General features: G+C 33.6%; 1 protein-coding gene across 14 annotated transcripts in view; it reads left to right on the forward strand.

The window, feature by feature from the left end:
- CCDC91 (coiled-coil domain containing 91) overlaps window positions 1-22184 on the forward strand; it is a 331952-nt gene that overhangs the window by 163403 nt on the left and 146365 nt on the right. For all 14 annotated transcript variants that reach the window (XM_014846902.3, XM_070494038.1, XM_044775280.2 and 11 more), the window contains one exon: window positions 1200-1277. In XM_014846902.3, the coding sequence (XP_014702388.1) occupies window positions 1200-1277 (78 nt within the window). The remainder of the gene's footprint in view (window positions 1-1199; window positions 1278-22184) is intronic.

Here is a 22184-nt window from a genome sequence, read left to right on the forward strand (position 1 = left end):
ATGAAAGTGATGAAACAGAACTATATGCAAAATATAATTTAATAAAATTTCAGGAAATAAAAAACGCCTGGGACCTTATATTTTGAAAGTGCACATGTGTACCTGTGAAAATAAACCCAAAGCAGTCAATTATGAGACATAATCTAGTGACTTTAAAGAAAGTAACATTGAAAAGAAGATCTGAGAAATCTATAAATAGCATGAGTTTGCTTTTTGGTTTACCCAGACAGTCCATGTTTAGGCCTATTATCCTAGTATAGTTATTAATAGTAACCCCTTTTACTCTCAAAAGTGACCCAGTTTGGAAGATAAATTATATAGTTAACCTAAATATAAGGTAAAGAAAATTTGACTGTCGTACTTTAAAAAAAAAACACATTTTATACCAAAAAATAAGGTAACGTAGTCAAGATAACTCAAGGAAAGAAAATGTGAATCTAGGATTTGTATACGGCTAAGTAGGTTCCATTTTGAAAACTGCAAATGGTTCTCAACATTTGAACACCATTTCTCCTCTGTTTTCTTGAACATATTAATCATATATATTTTACACTCTTTGATAACTAATATCTGAATCCTCTCTGGGTCTATTTCTTTTGTCTTTTCTATTTCCAGTTTTTTTTCATCTCGTCTGTTGTCATCTCTGATAATTTTGTATTGAAAGCTGTATGTACATTGTGTCTGAAAAATTGGACAGGCTCTGGAGGATATTAACGTTCTCCAAAGAGAGTTCCTCCTTTCCTTTCTGAGGAGGGTAGAACAGAGGGTTGGTCACTTTAATCCAGTGGTTCTCACACTTCCGTATGTATTAGACTATTGGTATGTATATATTACTGGAGAAGTAATTAGAAGAAAGTAGAGAGACCCCAGCTTATTGAAGTAACACAGGGCCTCTTGTCTCTTGATCCAGGTGTACAAAATTGCCAAATGCCCCAAGGGATAACACCCTTGCCTGTTATCTCACCTCTCAGCGAGGTTTTCCTTTCTGAGTTCTTGTTTCCCATTAAGTTCTCATTGCCACAGCCCTCCCCAATGCTTTTAAACAGGACTTTGGTTTTTTAATAGCTTTTCTCTTTGTTTTCAGCTGCAGCATTGGTGCGCCACAAACCACTCAATTATTCATGAATGCAAAAGTCAAATGGTTTTATTATTTTGTAAACAAAAGAACAAATCATGGTTTAGTTTCTTTTTTCTTTCAGGAAAAACATAAACAAGAATTGGAAGACATGAGGAAAGCTGGTCATGAAGCCCTCAGCATTATTGTGGATGAATATAAGGTAGAGGTTTGAGAGTCTGTTCTTTTATTCTTTTAAACTTTGGCAAACTTTAGTAAAAAATTTACACACACAGCATATACAAATATACACAAATTATAGAATTATAGTAAAGTCTTATTCTGGTGTAGAATTTTTTTCAGTTGACCAGTAAGTGTTCATTGAAAGCATACTTGGTAAATTACAAAGGTAATGTTAGATGTTGCTCTGCGTTTGAGAAATTATAGAAATACCATGACTTTGCGAATACAGGATTGGTAGCTGAAGAAGTTCAGAAACAAAATTCTATAGAATTAATTGCTAGGTTAGCTTTTTTGTCTTTACTGTGGTTTCACCTCTTATAGAAAAAAAGTCATGATATAAATCTCAAAAATATTGTTATACCTTCTTCATTCTTAAATAGATTTGGGTACATTCAGGTAATTACAGAAATTATGATAAATGTCAATATCAATGATATACACAGTACTATTCCTTTGATTCTGTGCCTGCATAAGCTTAATTATTTAAATCAAATTGAGAATTTAATAACAAAATCTTTTTCCCCCTAAATTTCATGTTAGATCATTGTTGTCCCTCACGTAAAAGAGGAAAACATTCTTGCATTCTTGTTGAAATCAAATTCACACAGTTCTCCTCAGAGATAACCACTGTTAGCAGTTTGTGCATCGTTTTAGAGGTTATTCTCTATATTTACACAAAAATATATATGCTCATGTTATGCTATATAATTTTGATTTGCTTTTACAAAAAAACATTCTACTCAATCTGTTGTTGCTTGCTGTATTTATTTACTCAATATGACTTGGAGATATTTTCATGTCAGTATATATAAATTTATTTTATTTTTGTCACTGTCCTATAGCATTCCACTGTGTGTTTGTGTGTGTGTGTGTGTTTGTATGTATCATATTTGGTGTGCCTATACCTTTATAGATAGGCATTTGGTTTCTTTTCAGTTGTTCATTATTACACTAAATGTTCAAAAAAAAATCCTACTACATGTGGAATGTAGAAATTTTTTATTGTTGATTACACTTCATCCCTAGACTCAGTTGAAGTTAATGTCATTTTAATTAGCCGATAATTTAATGTCAGAAAGCTTCTTGTGACAGTCATTTGGATAAAAGTAGAGAAAGAAGTAGATCCAGAATTAATTTAAGTGAAAAGCATTCTTTTTTTTTACCTCAAGAAATTAAAATAGTCTGGTAGATATGTTTTGGGACATGAAAGGTCATTTTTGTGACCACACCCAACACAGAAACTGGGGCCATTGTTGAGAAAGTCATTAAAAAATACCTGGCTTTTACAGCTGTGATTATTGGCTCTTTTTATAATGTTGTGAATTTTTAATTCTATTAATATAAACCAGCTTTATAGTTATTAAGTTGAGGAAAAGTATAGGATCTGTTTTGAACTGTCTTCTTTTTTCCCTAAGGCTGAGATGGGAAGAATTATAATGCTGGAATTTACATAATTCTCCTGGCATATTAAGTGATATATTCTTGGATGAATTTATATTTTACTTACTTTTATTTATGAATTCTAAATTAAACGTTTTGCAATTTTTTACGTTGTGTGTGTGCTTATGTTTTTCTAAACAGCTCAGTATTTGATATTTTAAATCCTGTTTTAGTTCTAGTTCCACATATTTTCTTTGCAGAAAACGTGTTTATTATTTATTTCTTTCAACACTGGGAACTAATGAGGTTAAAAGCATGTGTGAAAACTTTGCAAATATTTTGTGCAAATTTTATTTTGAAGAAACTTGGTTGAGAACTAGTCATTTCACCTCTTCTTTGTCTAGTATCAGTATTTTACACTCATTTAGAAAGAGAAGATTTAAAAGTTTCAGGCATTAGATATTTTATGATTTCCTTTAAAAGGGTTAGGAATTGAATCAGATAGCCTGTAAAGTTATATTTAATTTGTCATATTGTACTTATAATCAGTTAATATACAAACTATAAATTCTTTTATAGCAGGGAACTTTGGTGTAAATACATTTCAAAAAGCTTTCCATATTGATTTATTGATGACCTTTACATTTTGCACAATGGTATTACAATACTCTTAGGAGGAATAACATCTGATACATTAATTATCATGTAAAATTTACAACCAAGGTGTTCTAAAAACATACTGAGAATCAACTTCATAGTAATATGGAAAAAATAAAGTAATTCAGATTAAAAAATAAGTAATGTTTTCTTGATAGGTTAGGTGTCTATATAATGTAAGTGTTGATAATTTGTGGCCCATTATGAAACAAGAAAAGAAACAATTTTTTTGCCATTCTGAATTCAAGCATGAGAAGTTCATTTGACAATTATTTTACTATGTTTCTCTTTTTTCAGACAGTAACTTACTTTTCATTAATATCTTTTAAAGCTTTATTTTGTTAAAGTATATAAACATTTTGATGGGCGATTCCTTAGTTGTTAGGGAACTCAAAAACAGACCAAAATACGACTTCAAATTACTATTGCTAACAGAAATTGTGTGAACATTTTCTTTGCATTTATTTGTTCCTTAATTGAAGAAATATTGTTAACTTCCTTCTTTATGCTAGGGACTGTCATAGATACAGCACTGAACAAAATAGCCAAATCCTCCATCCACTGGAGTATATATTCTACACCTATATACCACGCACATGCACATACCATATAGGAAGGAAGGAACCTTAAACCATAGCTTTCCTTAATGCTTTGGCTTTTAGGGCTTCACACTTTTACTTCTCCTACCCGTGTGGGTATTTAATCAAATATGCAACTAGACTCGAGAAGTCTGCTACCTTCCTACCACCATCCTTGGCTTCTGGGGATCTTACATACTTCTGGTTATCTTGGACTAGATGTGATCAATCGTTAGTTTCCCCTCCAAGTTGAGTTGAGATATCGTTGAGGAGTTTGAAAAAAGATTTTATTAGAAAAGATAATGAAAAATACCAAGTAAAGTAAAATAAAAATGAGAAAAACCTAAAAAATAATGGACAAGAACATGCATTATTTTTGCATTAACCTCTGCTTACAGAAATATGAAGTAGACTTTTTTCCCCCCATTCTTCCTACTAAGTATAGCTTTAAAAACCCTGGACATTATACGTAAAACAGACAAGACCCTAAAAGTTAAATAGAAGAAGGCAGACTGGTTAGGGACCTTGGGATTCTAAGGCTGAATTCTCTGGGTTTTTTCTTTGCCTCATTTGCCCCAGACTAGTGCTGGAGAAGTGAGCAACCCAGAAATACTAAATGGACACAGACAACAAAGCCCAAGAAAATCCTGCTTTCTCTACCCAACAGACCAGGAAAACCTCCATCTGGCAAGACAGAAAACTATTAGGTAATAACCATTCAACTCTTACCAAACACCACAGAACAAACTGTGGCCCCACCCCTAGCCCTGCCCACAGAGACTGGTTAGGCAGCGTAGACTTCCACCCTCACCAGACCGTAACGAGGTACCCTTCCTCTTCCCATTGGGGTGGTGGCAGAGAAGGCTGACTGGGAAACCACGATCTTTAGTCTCACTGAGCAGTAAGTCCTTTCTCCCCTGAGTGTCAGGGTAGGCCATATGGGAAGCCTAGACTTCTGCCTCATCCTGGTGGTAATGAGACACTTTTCCCTTACCCTCCTGGCAAGGTATCAAGGCATGTTTAATGGAGAGTCGGGGCTTTCATTACTGCTCAGTAGTAATAAGATCACACCCCTGCAGTGTCACTGGAGGCCATTTGGGGAACAGTAAGGTGGCACTTTTACTCCCAGCCGGAGTGATATCAGTGAAGGCCTAGTGGGAAGCTGAACTCCCAACCATGTCCAGCAATAATGAGGAGATCCTTGTTCCCCCTGCTCTGGCTGTCAGTGGACAATGAGACAGGAACCTGGACTTCTAGTGTATCTGGCTGTTCCCCTTTCCCTGCTGAAGTAGGGTCCTATCAGAGGAAGTCTGCTAAAACAAGATGTAAAATGTCCAGATTTCAATTGAAAATCACTACACATACCAAGAATCAGGAAAATCTCATCTGGAGTGAAAAAAGACAATGAATAGAAGCCAACACTGAGCTGACATCAGTGTTAGAATTATCTGGCAAGGATTTTAAAGCATCCATCATAAAAATGCTTAACAAGCAATTATGAACATGCTTGAAACAAATTAAAAAACACAAAATCTCAGCAAAGGAATAGAAAGCCTTGGCAAAAGAAGAACTAAATGGAAATTTTAGAACTAAAAAACACAGTAAACTAAGTAAAAAACTCAGTGGGCTCAGTAGTGTAATGGAGAAACAGAAAAAGAATCAGTGAGCTTGAAAAAAGAGCAATAGAAATCACCCAATTTGAACAATATAGAGAAAATAGACAATATAGAGAAAACAAACAAACAGGGATTTAGGGACCCATGGGATTATAACGAAAGATCTAAAATTCATGTCATCAGAGTACTAGAAAGAGAGGAGAAAGAGGGTAGAGCTGAAAAAATACTCAAAATGTAGTGCCTGAAAATTTCCCAAATTTGGCAAAAGAAATAAAACTACATATTCAAGAAGCTGAGTAAACTCTAAATGTGATAAACGAACAAACAAATAGTCCACTCTGAGACTCATTGTGAGGATTAATTTTGTGTGTCAACTTGGCTGGGCCGCAGTACCCAGATATTTGGTCAAACACCATTCTGGATGTTTTTCTGAGAGTGTGTTTTGGATAACATTTAAACCTGTGGACTTTGAGAAAAGCGGATTGCCCTCCATGATGTGGGTGAACATCACCTAATGAGTAAAAGGTCTTAGTCAGCTCCCCTGAGCAAGAAGATATTCTGCTAGCAGACGGCCTTTAGACTTGAACCTACAGCACTGGCGCTTCCCTGGGTCTCCAGTCTGCTGGCCTACCCTACAGATACTGAATTTGCCAGCCTCTGTAATTGTGTGAACCAATTCCTTAAAATAAATCTCTTGCTATGTGTATATATCCTGTTGGTTTTATTTCTCTAGAGACCTTGACTAATAGACATATTATAGTCAAACTTCTGAAAACTAAAGACAGAAAAAATCTTGAAAACAGTCAGAGAAAGATTACATTTTACCTATAGGAGAAAAACAGTTAGAATGACATTGGATTTTTCATCAAAACTGTGGAGGCTGGAAGGAAATGGAACAAGTACTGAAAGAAAATAACTGTCAACCCAGATTTCTATATCTAATGAAAATATATTTCTAGAATGAAGGCAGGAAATCCAGTATATTCTCAGATGAAAGAAAACTAAGAGAATTTGTCATAGCAAACATACCCTAAAAGAATGGCTAAGGAAGTTATCTAGAGAAAAGGAAATGGTAAAGACAGGAATTTTGGAACATTAGGAAAAAACAAAGGAAAGAGCAAAAATATGGGTGAATACAATAGCCTTTATTTTTTTTTAAGTTTTCTAAATTATGTTTGACTGTTAAGTCAAAAATTATAACATTGTCTGATGTGGTTCTCAATGTATATAAAGGAAAATTTTAGAAAAATTATATTGTAAACAAAGGTGAGTAAAGGACATAAAGAGAAGTAGTGTTTCTGCACTTACCCTGAACTAGTAAAATGCCAACACCAGTAATGGTGTGATGTTTTTTATTATGAGTATTCCACATTTATTTACTTGTTCTTCTATAATCTATCCTGTGATAAGGCTTAGGATTTCTTTATTAAACAGAGTTTGATTGCAGGACTCTAAACTATTAAAACCATTTGGAGCAAGTGTGCTTTTGTACATATGTATTTTAGAAACTATAATCAGTTTAAAATGTAAGCCTCTCTAGAGGCTTTTCTCCGTTTGTCACTGTGATTTCCAAGAACCTCATGTAATAATCCAATAATGATCATTACAGAGGAAAGTTTATTAGTCATATATTTTGATTTAGAGTAGGCTAGTGATACTATTTTATTTCAGTATTTTATAATTATTTTTGAGCAGCTTTATTGAGATGTAATTCACATACTACAAAACTCACCTATTTAAAATGTTTACAATTCAGTAGTTTTTAGTATATTCACAGAATTGTACAACCATCACCACAATCTAATTTTAGAGCATTTTCATCACCCCTACATGAAACATTGTATCTATTAAGTGGTCACTCTTTACTCCTCTCTAACTATCCTGCCCCCCAGCCCTTGGTAACCACTAATTTACTAGTTTAATTTATTTATGTCATTATAGGTATGCATCTTCTGAACATTTTATATAAATAGGATCGTACAATTTGTGGTCTTTTGTGACTGGCTTCTTTCACTTAATATAGTATTTTCAAAGTCATCCATGTTGCATGTATTAGGTAGTTCATTTCTTTTTTATTGTCAGATAATATTCCATTGTATGGATATACTACATTTTATTTATCGTTTCTTCAGTTGATGGGCATTTGGATTGTTTTCACTTTTTTGTTTTTATGAATAATGCTGTGTAGATGTATGTTTTCATTTCTCCTGGGGTTGAAATTACTGGGTCATATGGTTACTCTATATTTTACATTTTGAGGAACTACCAAAATGTTTCCAGCTGGACCATTTTACATTCCAACCAGCAGTGATTGAGGGTTGTAGTTGCTCTACGTTGGCGCCGATGCTTATTTTCCATTAGAAAAAAAATTGTAGCCATCCTAGTGAATTTGAAGTGGCGTTTAGGTCTTTGATCCATTTTGAGTTAATTATTGTATATGTTTTGAGGAGGGGATGCAACTACATTTTTTTTTTTTAATGTACATATCCAATTGTTCCCAGCATCATTTGAGGAAAAGACTCTTTTTTTCCTTCATTGAATTGTGTTTGGATCCTTTTCAAAAAATCAGTTAACTGTGTGTATGAGGATTTATTTCTATACTCACTTTCTTTCCATTGAACTGTGTATTTATCCTCATGCCAGTACCACACTTTTGATTACTGTAGTTTTGTAGTAAGTTTTTGGTATCAGGAAGTGTGCATAGTTCAGCTTGTTCTTTTTCAAAATTGTTTTGGTCATTGGCATTTTCATATGAATTTTAGGATCATCATCATGTGAATTTTTAAAAAAATTGAGGTAGGATTTTGATCGTATTTGCATTGAATATGTAGATCAATTTAGGGAGCATTGCCATTTAATAGTAGTAAGTATTCTGATCCATAATCATGAAATGTCTTTACATTTATTTTATGTTCTTTAATTTCTTTCAATATGTTTTATAGTTTTCACTATACATTTTATTCTTTTTGATGGTAATGTAAATTGAATTGTTTTTCTTAATTTCTTGTTCAGATTGTTCATTGCTAGCATCTAATAACAGGATTGATTTTTGTATATTCTTCTTAGATGCATGTTCATTAGTTCTAACAGTGTTTTTAGTAGATTTCTTAGGATTTTCTATGTACTAGATTATGCCGTCTGCAGGCAGAGATAATTTTACTTCCTCTTTTCCAATCTGGATGCCTTTTATTTCTTTTTCTTACCTAGTTGCCCTAGCTAAACATCTAATACAATTGGAATAAGAGCTACAAGCACATACATCTTTGTCATTTGCCTGATCTTAGGGGGATAACATTCAGTGATTAACCATTAAGTATGATGTTATCAGTGAGTTTTTTATAAATGGCCCTTCTTCGATTGTGGAAGTTCTCTTATATTTCTAGTTTGTTCGATTTCTTTTATCCTGGAAAATTTGCAGGATTTTCTCAAATGCTATTTCTGTGTCTGTTGAAATGATGATTTTTTTTTCTTTATGAATGTGACTTTCATCTGATTTTTGGGTATTAAGTCAATTTTGCATTCCTGGGATAATTATAGTTCTTTTCTGTGTGTTGCATGAATCAGTTTGCTAATAATTTTATTATTTTTGCATCAGTATTCATAAAGGTCTGTAGTTTTCTTTGGTGTCTCTATCTGGTTTTGCTATCAGTATAATACTTACCTCAAAATGAGTTAAGATGTGTTCCTTTCTCTTTTCTTTTTTGGCAGAGTTTGTGAAGGATTGGTATTAATTCTTTTTTAAGAATTTTGTAGAATTCACGAATTCAGTGAACCATGTGATACTGGACTTTTCTTTGTGGGAACTTTTTAAAATTAATTCAGTCTTTTTTTATTGTTCTTTTCAGATTTTCTGTTTTCTTCCTGAGTTAGTTTGGTGGTTTTATCTTTCTAGGAATTTGTCTTTCATCTAAGTGATCTATTTTTTTGGTGTACAGTATTTTATAGTATTCCCTTATAATCCTTTTTATTTCTGTAAGGTGAGTAGTAATGTCTCCTTTTTCATTCTTAATTTTATAATTTGAGTCATCTCTGTTCTTTAGTTAGTCAATCTGTGTAAAGTTTTGTTCATTTTGTTGATGTTTTCACAAAATTAACTTTTTATTTTCTATCCTGTTTTTTTATTCTCTAATTCATTTATTTCCACTCAAACCTTCATTTTGCCTGGCCTTCTGCTTGCTTTGGCCTTAGTTTGTTATTTTTTGTTTGTTAAGATGGATAATTAGGTTATTGACTTGATACTTTTTTAATGTAGGCATTTACACTTATAAATTTCCCTCTGAATCCTGCTTTATTTTATCTCATAAGTTTTATGTTGTATTTTTATTTCATGCATGTAAAAGTATTTTGTAATCTTCATTGTAATTTCTTCTTTGACCCATTGTTTCTTTAGAAGTTTAATTTCTATATGTATATGAATTTCCCAAATTTCTGACTTATTACTTTCTAATTCACTGTGGTCAAAGAACTTGTTTTTGGTGGTTTTGATTGGAGTGGAGTGTTCTACAGATATCTATAGATGCAGTTGTTTTATAGTGTTGTTTAAGTCTTGTATATGTTGTTGATAATCTGCCTGATTTTTCTGTCCTTTAGTGAAAGTAGGGATATTGAGCTATCCAACATTATTGTTGAATTGTTTTTCCATCAGTTTTTGTTTCATGTACTTTGGGGATAGTTTGCTAGATACATGTATGTTTTTAATTGTTCTATCTTCCTAATGTGTTTACCCTCTTATTATTATAAGATGTTTGTTTTTATCTCTAGTAAGAGTTGTTTTTTTCTAAAGTCTATTTTTTTCTGATATTAGTACAGCCACCCATCTCTCTTACAGTTTCTATTTGCATGGTGTATGTTTTCCCATCCTTTTACTTTGAGCTCATTTGTATCTTTGAATCTAAACTTTGTCTTTTGTACAAATATTATTATGTATGTTTTTATAATGTAATTGCTTTTAAAATCAGTTAAGAGAAGAAAGGAGAAGAAATATCCAATTATATTGTCTTTTTAAGTTTCCTTCATAGTTATTTTACTGGCATTCTTTTTTTCTTCATGTAGGTCAATTATTTTCTGATTTCACTTGGTTTAGCCTGAAGAACTTCTTTGGTATTTGTTATAAGTTGTGCCTGCTAACAGTTAATTTGTTTCTCTGGAAATATCTTTAGTTCATTTTCATTCTTTAGAAATGGTTTTTTATCTTGAAAATTCTTTTTTCTTTTGTTGGATGTAAGTTTTTTCTGTTGTTCTGTTTAATTTTAGCGCTTTGAAAATGTCATCTCATTGCCTTCTGTCTTTCATTGTTTCTGATGAGAAGTAAACTGTTGATCTTTTTCAGCTTATCTTGTATGCGATAAGTCACTTTTCTACTGTTTTCAAAATTGTCTTTGTTTTTGGCTTTTAGCATTTTGACTATGATATCTCTGGGTGTGTATGTCTTTTAGTTTCTCCTATGTGGAAGTCATTCAACTCTTACATGTGTAGATTGTTTTTGATCACTTTAGGGAAATTTTCAGCCATTATTCTTCAAATATTTTTTCTTTTCCTTTTTCTCTCTTCTTTGTGTTACTCCCATTATGTAAATGCTGGTCTTATGGTGTCTCACATTTTTCTGAGACTCTATTCATTTTTTTCCCCATTATTTAAACTCTGCTCTTCAGATTTCACAGTCTTTATTGATATTTCTTCAAATTTACTGATTCTTTCTTCTCCCAGTTCAAATCCACTATTTAGAACATCTACGGAATTTTTCATTTTTGTTATCTTACTTTTCCACTCCAGATTTTTGCTTTATTTCATTTGTATAATTTCTGTCTCTTTATTTATATTGTGTGTTTATAAGATGTTATTATCATACTTGCCTTTAGTTGTTTGAGCATGATTTTCTTCAGGTCTTTGAACATTTTTATAATTGGTACTTTGAAGCCTTTTTATGCTGTCTATTTTCTGGGCCCCATCAAAGGCAGTTTCCGTTGACTCTTGTTTTCCCTGTGTATAGGACACAATTTCCTATTTATTTGCATGTCTAGTAATTTCTTGTTGAAAGCTAGACATTGTAGATGAGATATTTTAGCAACTTTGCGTCCCCAACCCTCAGGGGACTTGCTATTTTGTTTGTTGATTATTTAGTGTAATCTCTTTCTCTCCGATTGTGCAGCCTCTGATTTTGCTCTATACAGCAAAACAGACATGCACATACTCTTTCTGACTACCAGAAATGACTATTTAATGCCACGCTTTCTTTGACTATCACTTTCCCTGATCTCCCTTTTGTGATTCTGACTTGTGTATATTTTATTGTATCTAGCTATTAGTTTCCATTAATTTCTAGCTGATTGTTCTTTTTGACAGTGCTTTAGGGTATCCAGTGATTCACAGTCTGTTTCAATTATAGTCATCCCTCTTGGTGCAGGGGCGGTGTCTGTGCCGGTCTTTGAGGCTTGCTGTAACCCTTCCCTATTACAGAACCTCTGCACTATGCACCGGCACTGGAAGAGTAGGACAGTCAATTTACTCCTCACTGGCTTCCTCATTCAGATCCTCCTTTTGGAGATGGAGCAATGCATGAGAAGAAGGAGGGTAGGTGCTAATCTGCCACATGACTACTACCATTGCTCAGTACAAATCATCTACAACACAGAGTTCGCAAGGATGGGATCATCCAGTGTTTACAGCTGTTTAATAACCCTGATATAGTTCTTCTACTTAGGAAGCTAGGAGAGGTGGGAACTGACAGTTGACTTCTGAGCCCAACTAAGCAGCTCTCCTGCAATACAGAGCTTTGCAGGACAAGAGGATTGTATTTTTTATCAGTGGCCCTGTCCACATTCCACGGCATGGAGCTGTGGAAAATAGGATCAGCTAATATTCACCAGCTGCCAAAACCACCAGGAATGGTCTTTTACACTGATAGGTTGGGGGAGATGAGAACTGTCACTTGGCTGCTGAGCCCACTGACAAAGTTCTTCTGCAAAGCTGAGCTGTGGGTGGGTTGGAGGGTGAGTAAAGTCCCTAGGTTGAGTATCATAGCCTCCCACTGTTCTCACTAGTGGTTTCTATAAATTTTGTTGAATAAATGCTGCTCAATTTGTTGTAAGCCCTTTGATCAATCTCCAGAGACTTTGAATGGTTGCTTTTGCTAATCTGTCTTGCTTAAAAGATACCTCTCTGGGGTAGAGATTTCCCTGAGCTTCTAACATCACCATTCCAGAAGTCCTGCCTCTTCCTTTATTTCTTTTAATCCTTATTAAAATAGTGGTTACTACATTATATATGTTCTTCATTTAAAAAATGATGATCCTGGGATCAGAGAATACGTAGGAGTCATAACATTCTCTTTATTCTCACTATATGGACAAGAGTTAAAGATTCATTTACATCATCTTGTATAAGAGTACTTCAACCCTTGGATCATTGCTGATTTCTTTTTCTAGTGCTTTTCTAAAGTGCAGGACTGTTCTTTTGCATGATTAAATTCTGGTATTGTACCTCTTAATGAATTTTAGAATAAGTTTTGAAGTTTCGTTTCAGCAAATCACCATGGCTTCAAATAGTAATTTAAACCTTAAAAATCTATATGCCAGTCTTATTTTTCTATTAGTAACCAGATAAAAACGTCTCCTGAAGTTTTAGTAGATTTTGATTAGCATATCCTGTTGTACTAACACCATTCAAATGCAATAACACTTTTTAAAGCTCTCAAGTGATTTGTTCAGCAGTTTCTGATTAAAAAATAGAAGTAAATTATGTTATGATTTAAATTTCTCACAAAGAATTGAAAATTCTCAATCACCTTGAATTAGTCCTCTATTTAAGAGATTAGCTGACCTCATCAAATTGGAATTCTGTTCTTTTTGTAACTCTTTATTCATTCAACTTCAAATCATCCACTGCAGGAACTGGTAAAGAAAATCTGCAACTTAGTGCCATATTTAAACAACTTTAAAATCCAAAGTTATTTTGTATTATTGTGTATTATGTACTCATATTCTTATTTTTTCTACCTTTTATAATGACATGTAAAAATTTATGTATCTTTATGAATTTCTGAAGGGGTGCTGCATCTCTGCAAAAATTTCTAGTTTAGGAGTGCTAAGTACTTCTGTGAGTAGATCTGATTGATTATTTTGAAGTCAGACAGACCTGGATCAAAGCCCCAGCTCTGGTACTTACTAAGTGTGACCTTGGGCCATTTCTTATATATGAATTTTAGTTTTCTCATTAGTAAATAAGGGAATAAACCATAAAACCTATTCATAGGAGTGTGGTGAGGATCCAGTGAGATAATGAATATTGTATGGACAATAATAATGCTGTTAATAAATATTAGCTATTATTAATTACCATTATTTATACTTAACATGTCAATTTTCTGATATAGCAATTTCAATGCCTTGTCATTGTCTTACAGCTGATTATTAATTAATTTACTTCTCAAAGTAATACAATGTGGATTTTTGTTTCAGTCTTTTTAGAAATATCCATTTAAGGCAAAGAGATGGTGGCCCAGCCCTTCATATTCCTGGGCTCCTGTGAAAAACCCAGCATTTTTTTGTTCATTTAGAAAATAAATAGCTTGCTCCAGATTGATGAAAAGGACATATGAAATTCTGTTTAAGTACAGAAGAAAACAAAGCTAAAACTAATATGTTACATATGCCAACTTTTCCCATATTGTTTACTTAATTTTGTTTATTTTTTCTTTCATGTCGTGATTTTTAAAATCTTTTATCCTGATAATTAACAACAGTGAAGTAAATGTAGATCTTGGAAGGCTTTCCATAGCAGCATGCCACATCTAAGAATGTTTACAAGCAGCGTAAGAATTTTCCTTTACTTGTTTAATTGGGCTTTTGTCTTGAAATTGTCATTCTTGAGTATATACACTGGCTCAGACTTCACAGTTATTATGTCTGTAGTTTTCTCTATCAAGATTACTATCCAGGATGTAGAATATCTTAATTTTTTTTAAAAGATAATGAGTAATCATTTTAGTGTGATACGTTTTTGTTTAAGATGGCCTCAACAGTTGTCATTGATCAAGATATCTTAATCCCTTGTTCTCACCTTTTGCAGCACATGATAAATTACTTTTATTGGTTTTTAAAAATGCATATGCCAAGGTGGGTTTCTTCTCTGGAAATTCCAAAGTGGTTGATGTAGGTCGGATCTAGGTGTCTGTATTTTCTTTAAAGTTCTGGAAGTTGTTATGCTAGGAAGGGTGTTGTTAATCATTGTCTTATCCCTTCATACTTATTTGTCTGTCAAAATATTGTATTTCAGCCTGGTACCATTTTTCCCCATTTTATCATCTAATATTGAACCTGTCAAGGGTGTGTGTGTGTGTGTGTGTGTGTGTGTGTTTCCCTTGACATTGGGAAATTTTTGCATACAGAAAGATGTAATTCTATAGCTTAAAGAATTAAGGTGCCTGTCTTTTAAAGAGAAAGTATATCACTATCTCTACCTCTTGCATAGATAGGTTTGCTTCTTGTTTTTCTTTTCAGAAGTGTCACTGTATACATCTATACAATTAATACCCTGTATCTAAGCACTTGAGGTAAAACCATTTTAGATGCTGCCACATTCTTGAAATGACTTTTCTTTTTATCCTAAATAACTTTTGGCAAGAATTTTCCAAGGAAAGTACTAGTTGACTCAGTGTGTGAAAGTTCAAAGCTGAAACTTTTGCTAACATGCTGTTAACAGTGAGTGGAAAGTGCTCAAGAAATTAAGTTCAACATGTTGTTTTTATTTTATCTTATGTTAAGCCCAGTTCATTAAAAATTCCAGTTGGACTCAAGTAAGATATGGACATATTTTTTGGTTAACATTTTTGTTTTGCTTCGGTATACAGAATCTTCTTTTTCAAAGCAATGACAATAGACTCCTTCCCTTCCCTTTTTTTTCTTTTAAACCTGATGTTCACTTTAAAATAGATTAGTTAGAAAAAGAGCTTTCCCTTTTGAAACTCTTCTATACAAATTTTCAAATTTTATCCTGAAGTTATATTTACAAGTTATTTTCTTGGTTCTGGCTCAGCTTGTTTGTTTTTCGAATTAAATTATACTCTGTTGTTTAAATTTAAAGGATTTAGTTATTTTTCAAATCATAGCAGATAGGCTAAGTGTTGAAACATCATTGAATTTTAACATAGTAGATTGGCAAAAATGGAGATTAGAAAATAGCCTGAAGCATGCAAAAAAGAAAATGGAGTTTTGTTTGATATTTATATAACTATAACTATAATTTGTATAACTAGAACTATAATTATAACTATAATGATTTAAGGTGTATTATATTTCTTGGCCTTCTTGTGGGTGCCTAACCTAAACATTTTCTGCAAAAGTGTTTTGGTGATATGAAGATTGGTTTCTGGTCATCACATTCGTCTTGATGCTAGAAGAGTTTTGTATATCCTCGTCTCAAACTGTAGAGCTATATTTTCTTACCTTGGTATATTATGTACATGCATTTGCCAAACAGACCTGTAAAGGTTAAGTATGCCTTAAGTACGTTTTGGTAAGGATTACTTTGAATTTTAGCAGTGTACCATATGTTAAATGCCAGCTTGGAATATCACATGCCTGCTATATTTCTTTTTTCAAAAGCATCCACTTGCTAGTATTTTATTTGAACTCTTGAGTTGTTTTGTACTGTTTTATAAGGGGGAACATATTACATTTAGGAGACCAATTTTTCCCAGGGTGTAGAATTACTTGTATTGTATAAAGTTTTGCTCCAACAAGGTGGGGGGGGACAACTTTGTTTTGTCTTCTTGTGATATTTTCCCCTAATTAGAGATTGCTAACTTTTTGTGCAAAGAGGGAAGAAGTAAAAATTAAGATATGGTGAGACCTGTCATATATCTTTTTTTTTTAATTTCACCATTTTGTTAACCCAAGGATATGAAATAAGTTTATAGTTTTAGTTATTTGATTGAACAAGGATTCTCATAAATTCCAGCTTTTATCGTATGATCAGATTTTTCCTGGACAAATAAAGATTTTTGCAGTTGCCAGTAGAGTTTGGCCTAACAATGTGCTAGATGCTAGTGATTGGTTTGGAACTAACGACTTGGCTTGTCCATTCTTATCCCTCCCACCAAACTTAACCTCAGCGGAGGATTGAGAAAGGTTTGGTAGTTGAGAATAGTTCTTATGTGCCTCTGAGTTTCCTGGGCTAAGCCAGAATTTTGCATGCAAGGCTATTCTTGTGGTTTTTCCAGCCGGGCCAAAACCAAAAGGCATTGGAAACCTTGTAAGAAAACTGTTTTAATATAGATTGAAGGCTTTCGTTTATATTGTGACTGGATCCACAGCCTGATGGTCAAAGGACTGAAGCGGAGAAGACTTCATTCTGTACTGAGAATACAAATTTTAAATTTCTGCTGCAGAGCATACCTTGAAAAATCCCTCCAAAGATAAATAGTTTTAAATGGATAGGGTTTATTTAGTTAGTTGTTTATTAAGACGTGTAAGCCCTGCCTTTTCCCCATTGGTTATTATGGCTTACCTTCTAAAATGCACTTTAAATGTTATGGGTTCCTTTTTATATCACATCGTATTAATATTTATGACTAATGTTGATCAGACTTGAAAATTTGATCAATGTCAGTCCTATGCCACCCAGAAACTGATTAATAACACATTTCTACTTATTATTATAAAAATTCAGGCAACTGAATCATAAGTATCTTCCATCTGTAATGATTTTGTCTCTCCGTATTGACCTGAATGTGGCTTGACCTGTTCTCATGGGGTTGAAAGTTTTTCCAAATCTTCCTTTTATCTTAGCTTATTCAACAAATTTCTACATCTAGGAATAATGCTAGAAGAGTGATTATATAGCAGTATCTGTAAAGAATATCATTTATGTAACTGTTCCAGTCAATAGAAAATATAAATTATGTGGTTCTGAATCTTTCATTATTCTAATGAACAGAATTGTCAGTAAGGTCTATTGGGATACAGGCATTTTCAATTTTAGATAGTGCCTGAAAAGTGTTACGTTATTAGATTTTAGGAAAAAAATAATTGGTGTGTGTGTTACAGATTTATTTTTATTAATTTTTCTTGGCCACCGATATTCTAGTTAGTGAAAGGCTGCATACCATAGTTCCTAGAGGCAGAAAAGATAAACTGATGGAAGTTATTATTATACTCATTTAATTTTCTAAGTCCAAGTAAGGATATGTATGCAAAAAACTACTTTTAATTTTTTAAATTTCGTGCCTGTTTGAAAGGATATAAGAGAGGAATGGTTAACTTTATTCTTTCCTTTGAACTATAAAACTCAGCCTCTCAGCAAGGAAAGCAGAGATATAAGAACCAGTGACATTTGGGAAAATACCATTTTAAGATGTCTATCATCTTTCTAATTAGTGTGCAATACAGCATCAGAATAGAAGGCTGGTTTTGATTTTATCTTTAAGTTCTAGTTAAGTTCATTGTTGGGGAAACTTGATGTATGAGAATATAGATTTTATACCAATGATAAATTATTAGGGAATAGAATTATTTGCCTTATTATTTTCAAAATACTTTATGTTTTTGGCAGGGTAACATACACATGCAATACAAAATTCAAAAGATATACAAGAATGCCTAGAAAAAATTAAATTTTTCCCCCATTACTGTTTGGGTATCAGTCCCCTTCTACTCCTCAGGCTTTATCTTTTCCAGAGGTGGGATAACTTACTTGAATTTGTCATGTCTCTGATTTATAGTGAATTGATTGTCAAATTGCTTTATAGCAGTGAGATAGGAACCATTTGAGGAATAATTCATATACAGTCTGATTTAGTCCATGTAGTCAAAAGCACCAAGTCCAAAGATTATCCTATTTTGGTGTGTTAGAAGGATATTCATGTAGCCAATTTTTTAAAATAATTAATCCATTATAACAACATAATCTGGGCTAATGTTCAGCCAGCAAGCACTACTTTGTGCCATCTTATAATAATGAAACACTTCCATACCAGTTCATATATTAAAAATTTCTCTGAGCCCCTTTGAAGACTTTGTCCCTTCCCATGGGACTTCCCTAAGCCCACACAGTCAAGCTAGAGCTTGGCACCGCAGGGGTCCTCTGGCACCTGTTCCAGTGCTCCGGATGGCACTTCTCATTGGTGCCCAGACCAATGGATTTTAAATATTTTACTTATCACCCTAACATAATCACTTCTGTAATATACTGTTAACTTTTAACTGGAAAAGAACCCAGTTGAAGTATCTCACATTGCCGTTGAAGTTCACAGTGTTATTCTCTTTATAATCAAAATGAAAACGTAAAGCAAAATTTAATCTTTGTCAATATTGGTTTAAATGAAACCTCTAATTTCTCTCAATGTTGATGACTTTTCAGTGTGAAAAAAATTCTTTTCTGTTCTTTGAGATATATATTTGATGAATGCATCTCAGTTAATTTGGAGGAAATTCTTTACTTTTAATTGTCTTAAATCTAGTAATTTAAAAAATAATGTTGATCCTAACTTGAATCCACATAGCATGAATTTCATTTATCATGAAAAAGTGAGGAATTTAGTTCTCAAAAATCAGCAAATGGTTAGAGAAAATCCTATTTTGAAATATCATCCATATAAAGAATTAAATTAACTCATAATTTCACAGAATTCCTTCATTACTGATGGAGAAGAAACTCTATTATTCTCCACATTTATTAGATGAGGAATCACAATGCCTTGATCCAACACATATAAGCAGATGAGGAGTTTTAAAGAAAAGCCAGGTCACTCAAAGCTTGATGCAGGGCTCTAGTCAACAAATTATACTGCCTCCTTGGAACATTAATGCCTGTGTATTTAAGCCAAACATTCCTGACATCTAGATGGGTTTCTTTCTTTCTGTGGTCTCTGATGTTTCAGAAAATGAGATACTTAGGTCTTTAGTTTTTAATAACCAGGTGCTTCATTTAATCCTGTGAACGATTCTGAAGAGATTCTTTTAGTCAGAATTCTTCTTTTCTTTCCTTCCTTTCTTTTTTCTTTTCTTTTTCTTTTTTAATTGAATCTGTAGCTCTTATTCAAGTCACAAGGAACAATGTTGTGGCATCTGAGGGAGAGGCATATCCATATGGCAGCTTTTCAGAAGTTTAAAGTATCTGGAAGGCAGACATGCAGAGTCTCTGTGCTGAACTTAATTTTAGAAACTTCTTAATTTTAATGTGTTGTCCATGGCACAAAAGAAATTTTCACTGGGAGACTTTTGTGGTGTTTGAGGTAACAACTCTTATGTTACTAGAATCCCTTAACAACAAGGCCAACAGGAATGCTGCCCTCTGTCCTGAAGATTTTCTTTGGCTTTTACTGCCTCCAAAGCACATTATAGCATGGCTAGACAATATTGAATTTCCATGTTTAGATCTACACCCATAATTTAACATTTTTCTTTTTGAATTGTACCATTGCACTGTGATTCAAATACATAAGAAAAACCTGAGAATCATTGCAGTTGCAAATGCTTGAGATCTGTAGCAGGGTAAATTTTCAGTAGCCTTGCTACTTTTGAAAAGTAGTAGTTTCATGATCCCATTACTTCTCCTTTTTTAAATTAAGGAAAAAGGAAAGGAGAAATGTTTTGTTTTTAATCCATTTTTTCTATAATTTTAGGTAATAGCTTCTAGCCTACTTTCTAAAAAGAAATATGACCAAATCCATCACTATCACTCCTCAGACATCTGGAGTTTACTCCTGAGAAATGTGCACCTTCATTTTCCCCAAGGGTTGAACTTACAGGATCTGAATGTTGCTCAACTTTGGCTAGCCTGGGTAGCAGGAGACCATGAACCAGAACTTGAATTTGAGGACAATTTTGAGTAAATGAAAGCCTTGAGTCCAGGTTGAAATCCTTCTAGAGAATTGCACTCCCTGGTCCTTTTTACATTGTACTTTTAAATCTCCTCTCAATGATAGGTTTTAATCACATTATTTCTCTTTGTGTCCCAACAAAATTTTCTAAAATGTCTAAATACTGTTTTCAGAGATAATCTAATATTTTTCTTTCAACACAACCACATCTGTACCTTAATTGGATTACTCACTCCTCAGAGGTCTTTAAAAAAATACATATTTATATGTATGATATATCAGTTTGTATGTTTGTATAATACATGATATATCAAACTATCAGTTTCTCCTCCCAAAGTACAAGCCAACAGAGCTATAGATTGACATTTTAGATGCCAAAATTGGCAGAAGATCTCTTTGATTAGCCAAGAGTCATTGAACATTAAGGCAAATTGGAACCCAAGATCAGCGTTCAGAGCCAAAGGTAGTCAGCTGCCATCATTTGGACACTATGTTTTTGTTATCATAGTCCTCGTTGGCAGTTGATTCGAGATAAAATGGAGAACGTAAGTATTGAAGAAGAGCTGCATGCCAATTGACAAAGGGTCCAGATGACATTCGAGTATGCATTACTTGCCGTATATACTTCTAGTATATCTGTGGCACTTTTCTGTGAGAATATGAAAAACACTCAACTAGTTCTTATTGGGATTAACTCCTTCATTACCAGAGAGAATAATTGCATTAGTCTTAATACTACTGAATAAAAAAATGTTCTTGCATGGTGCACTAATTATAAGTTTCTAACTTACTTGTATATGTGTAGCCCACAAAAATCACTGCTGCATATTTTTATTCTTACAAACTGTCCATTGTTTGAGAATGTTTTGATAGCATTGAGTGCTTTCGGTACTTTGCAACAGTGTTTGAAGCTATTAAAAAATATATCAGATTATAGAAACTTTCTCGTTTAAAGCCTTTAGGGTTTTCTCATTGCAGTTAGAATAGAATTTAAATGCCTTTCCATGGTTGTGCATGATTCTGGTCCTCTACCTACTTTTCTGCTCTCTGATTCACCTTTTTATTGTGGTAACATTTGTTTATAACATTGTATGAGTTTCATGTGTACATCATTATATTTCAATTTCTGTGCAGACTACATCATGTCCACCACGCAGAGACTAATTACCATCCATCACTGTACGCATGTGCCCTTTTACTCCTTTCACCCGCACCCTCTCCCTTCCCCTCTGGTAACCATAGGGCTCCGCAAGAAGTTTGCCCTGTTTAAGGATAAAAAGCAATCTGGTGTAGCTGTAGCATCTGGTGGAATTCCTTGGATCATGTGATCTACCTCGGCCTTTTTTCTAGTTCTTGAACTCATCAGCCTTATTCCCACCCTAGGATTTTGCACTTTTTCCTCTGATGGAAATCTTCTTCCTACAGACTTTATATATGGCTGAGTTTTTTTCACTTGTGATACCTCAACTTTTCTAGAGAGCTCTTTCTTGACTATCCTCTCTGAAAATTTTCTCCTCCATTATTCTTTTCTTTGTTATCCCTTTTTGTTTTCTTAACAGCCATCAGAAATGACTTCTTTAGGGGCTGGCCTGGTGGCACAGCAGTTAAGTTCGCATTCTTCTGCTTCGGCGGCCTGGGGTTTGCCAGTTTGGATTCTGGGTGCAGACCTATGCACTGCTTATCAAGCCATGCCATGGCAGGCATCCCACATATAAAGTAGAGGAAGATGGGCATGGATGTTAGCTCAGGGCCAGTCTTCCTCAGCAAAAAAAGAGGAGTGTTGGTAGCAGATGTTAGTTTAGGGCTAATCTTCCTCAAAAAACCAAAAATGACTTCTT

This window comes from Equus asinus, chromosome 22, assembly GCF_041296235.1.
Source record: "Equus asinus isolate D_3611 breed Donkey chromosome 22, EquAss-T2T_v2, whole genome shotgun sequence".
Lineage (NCBI taxonomy): Eukaryota > Metazoa > Chordata > Mammalia > Perissodactyla > Equidae > Equus > Equus asinus.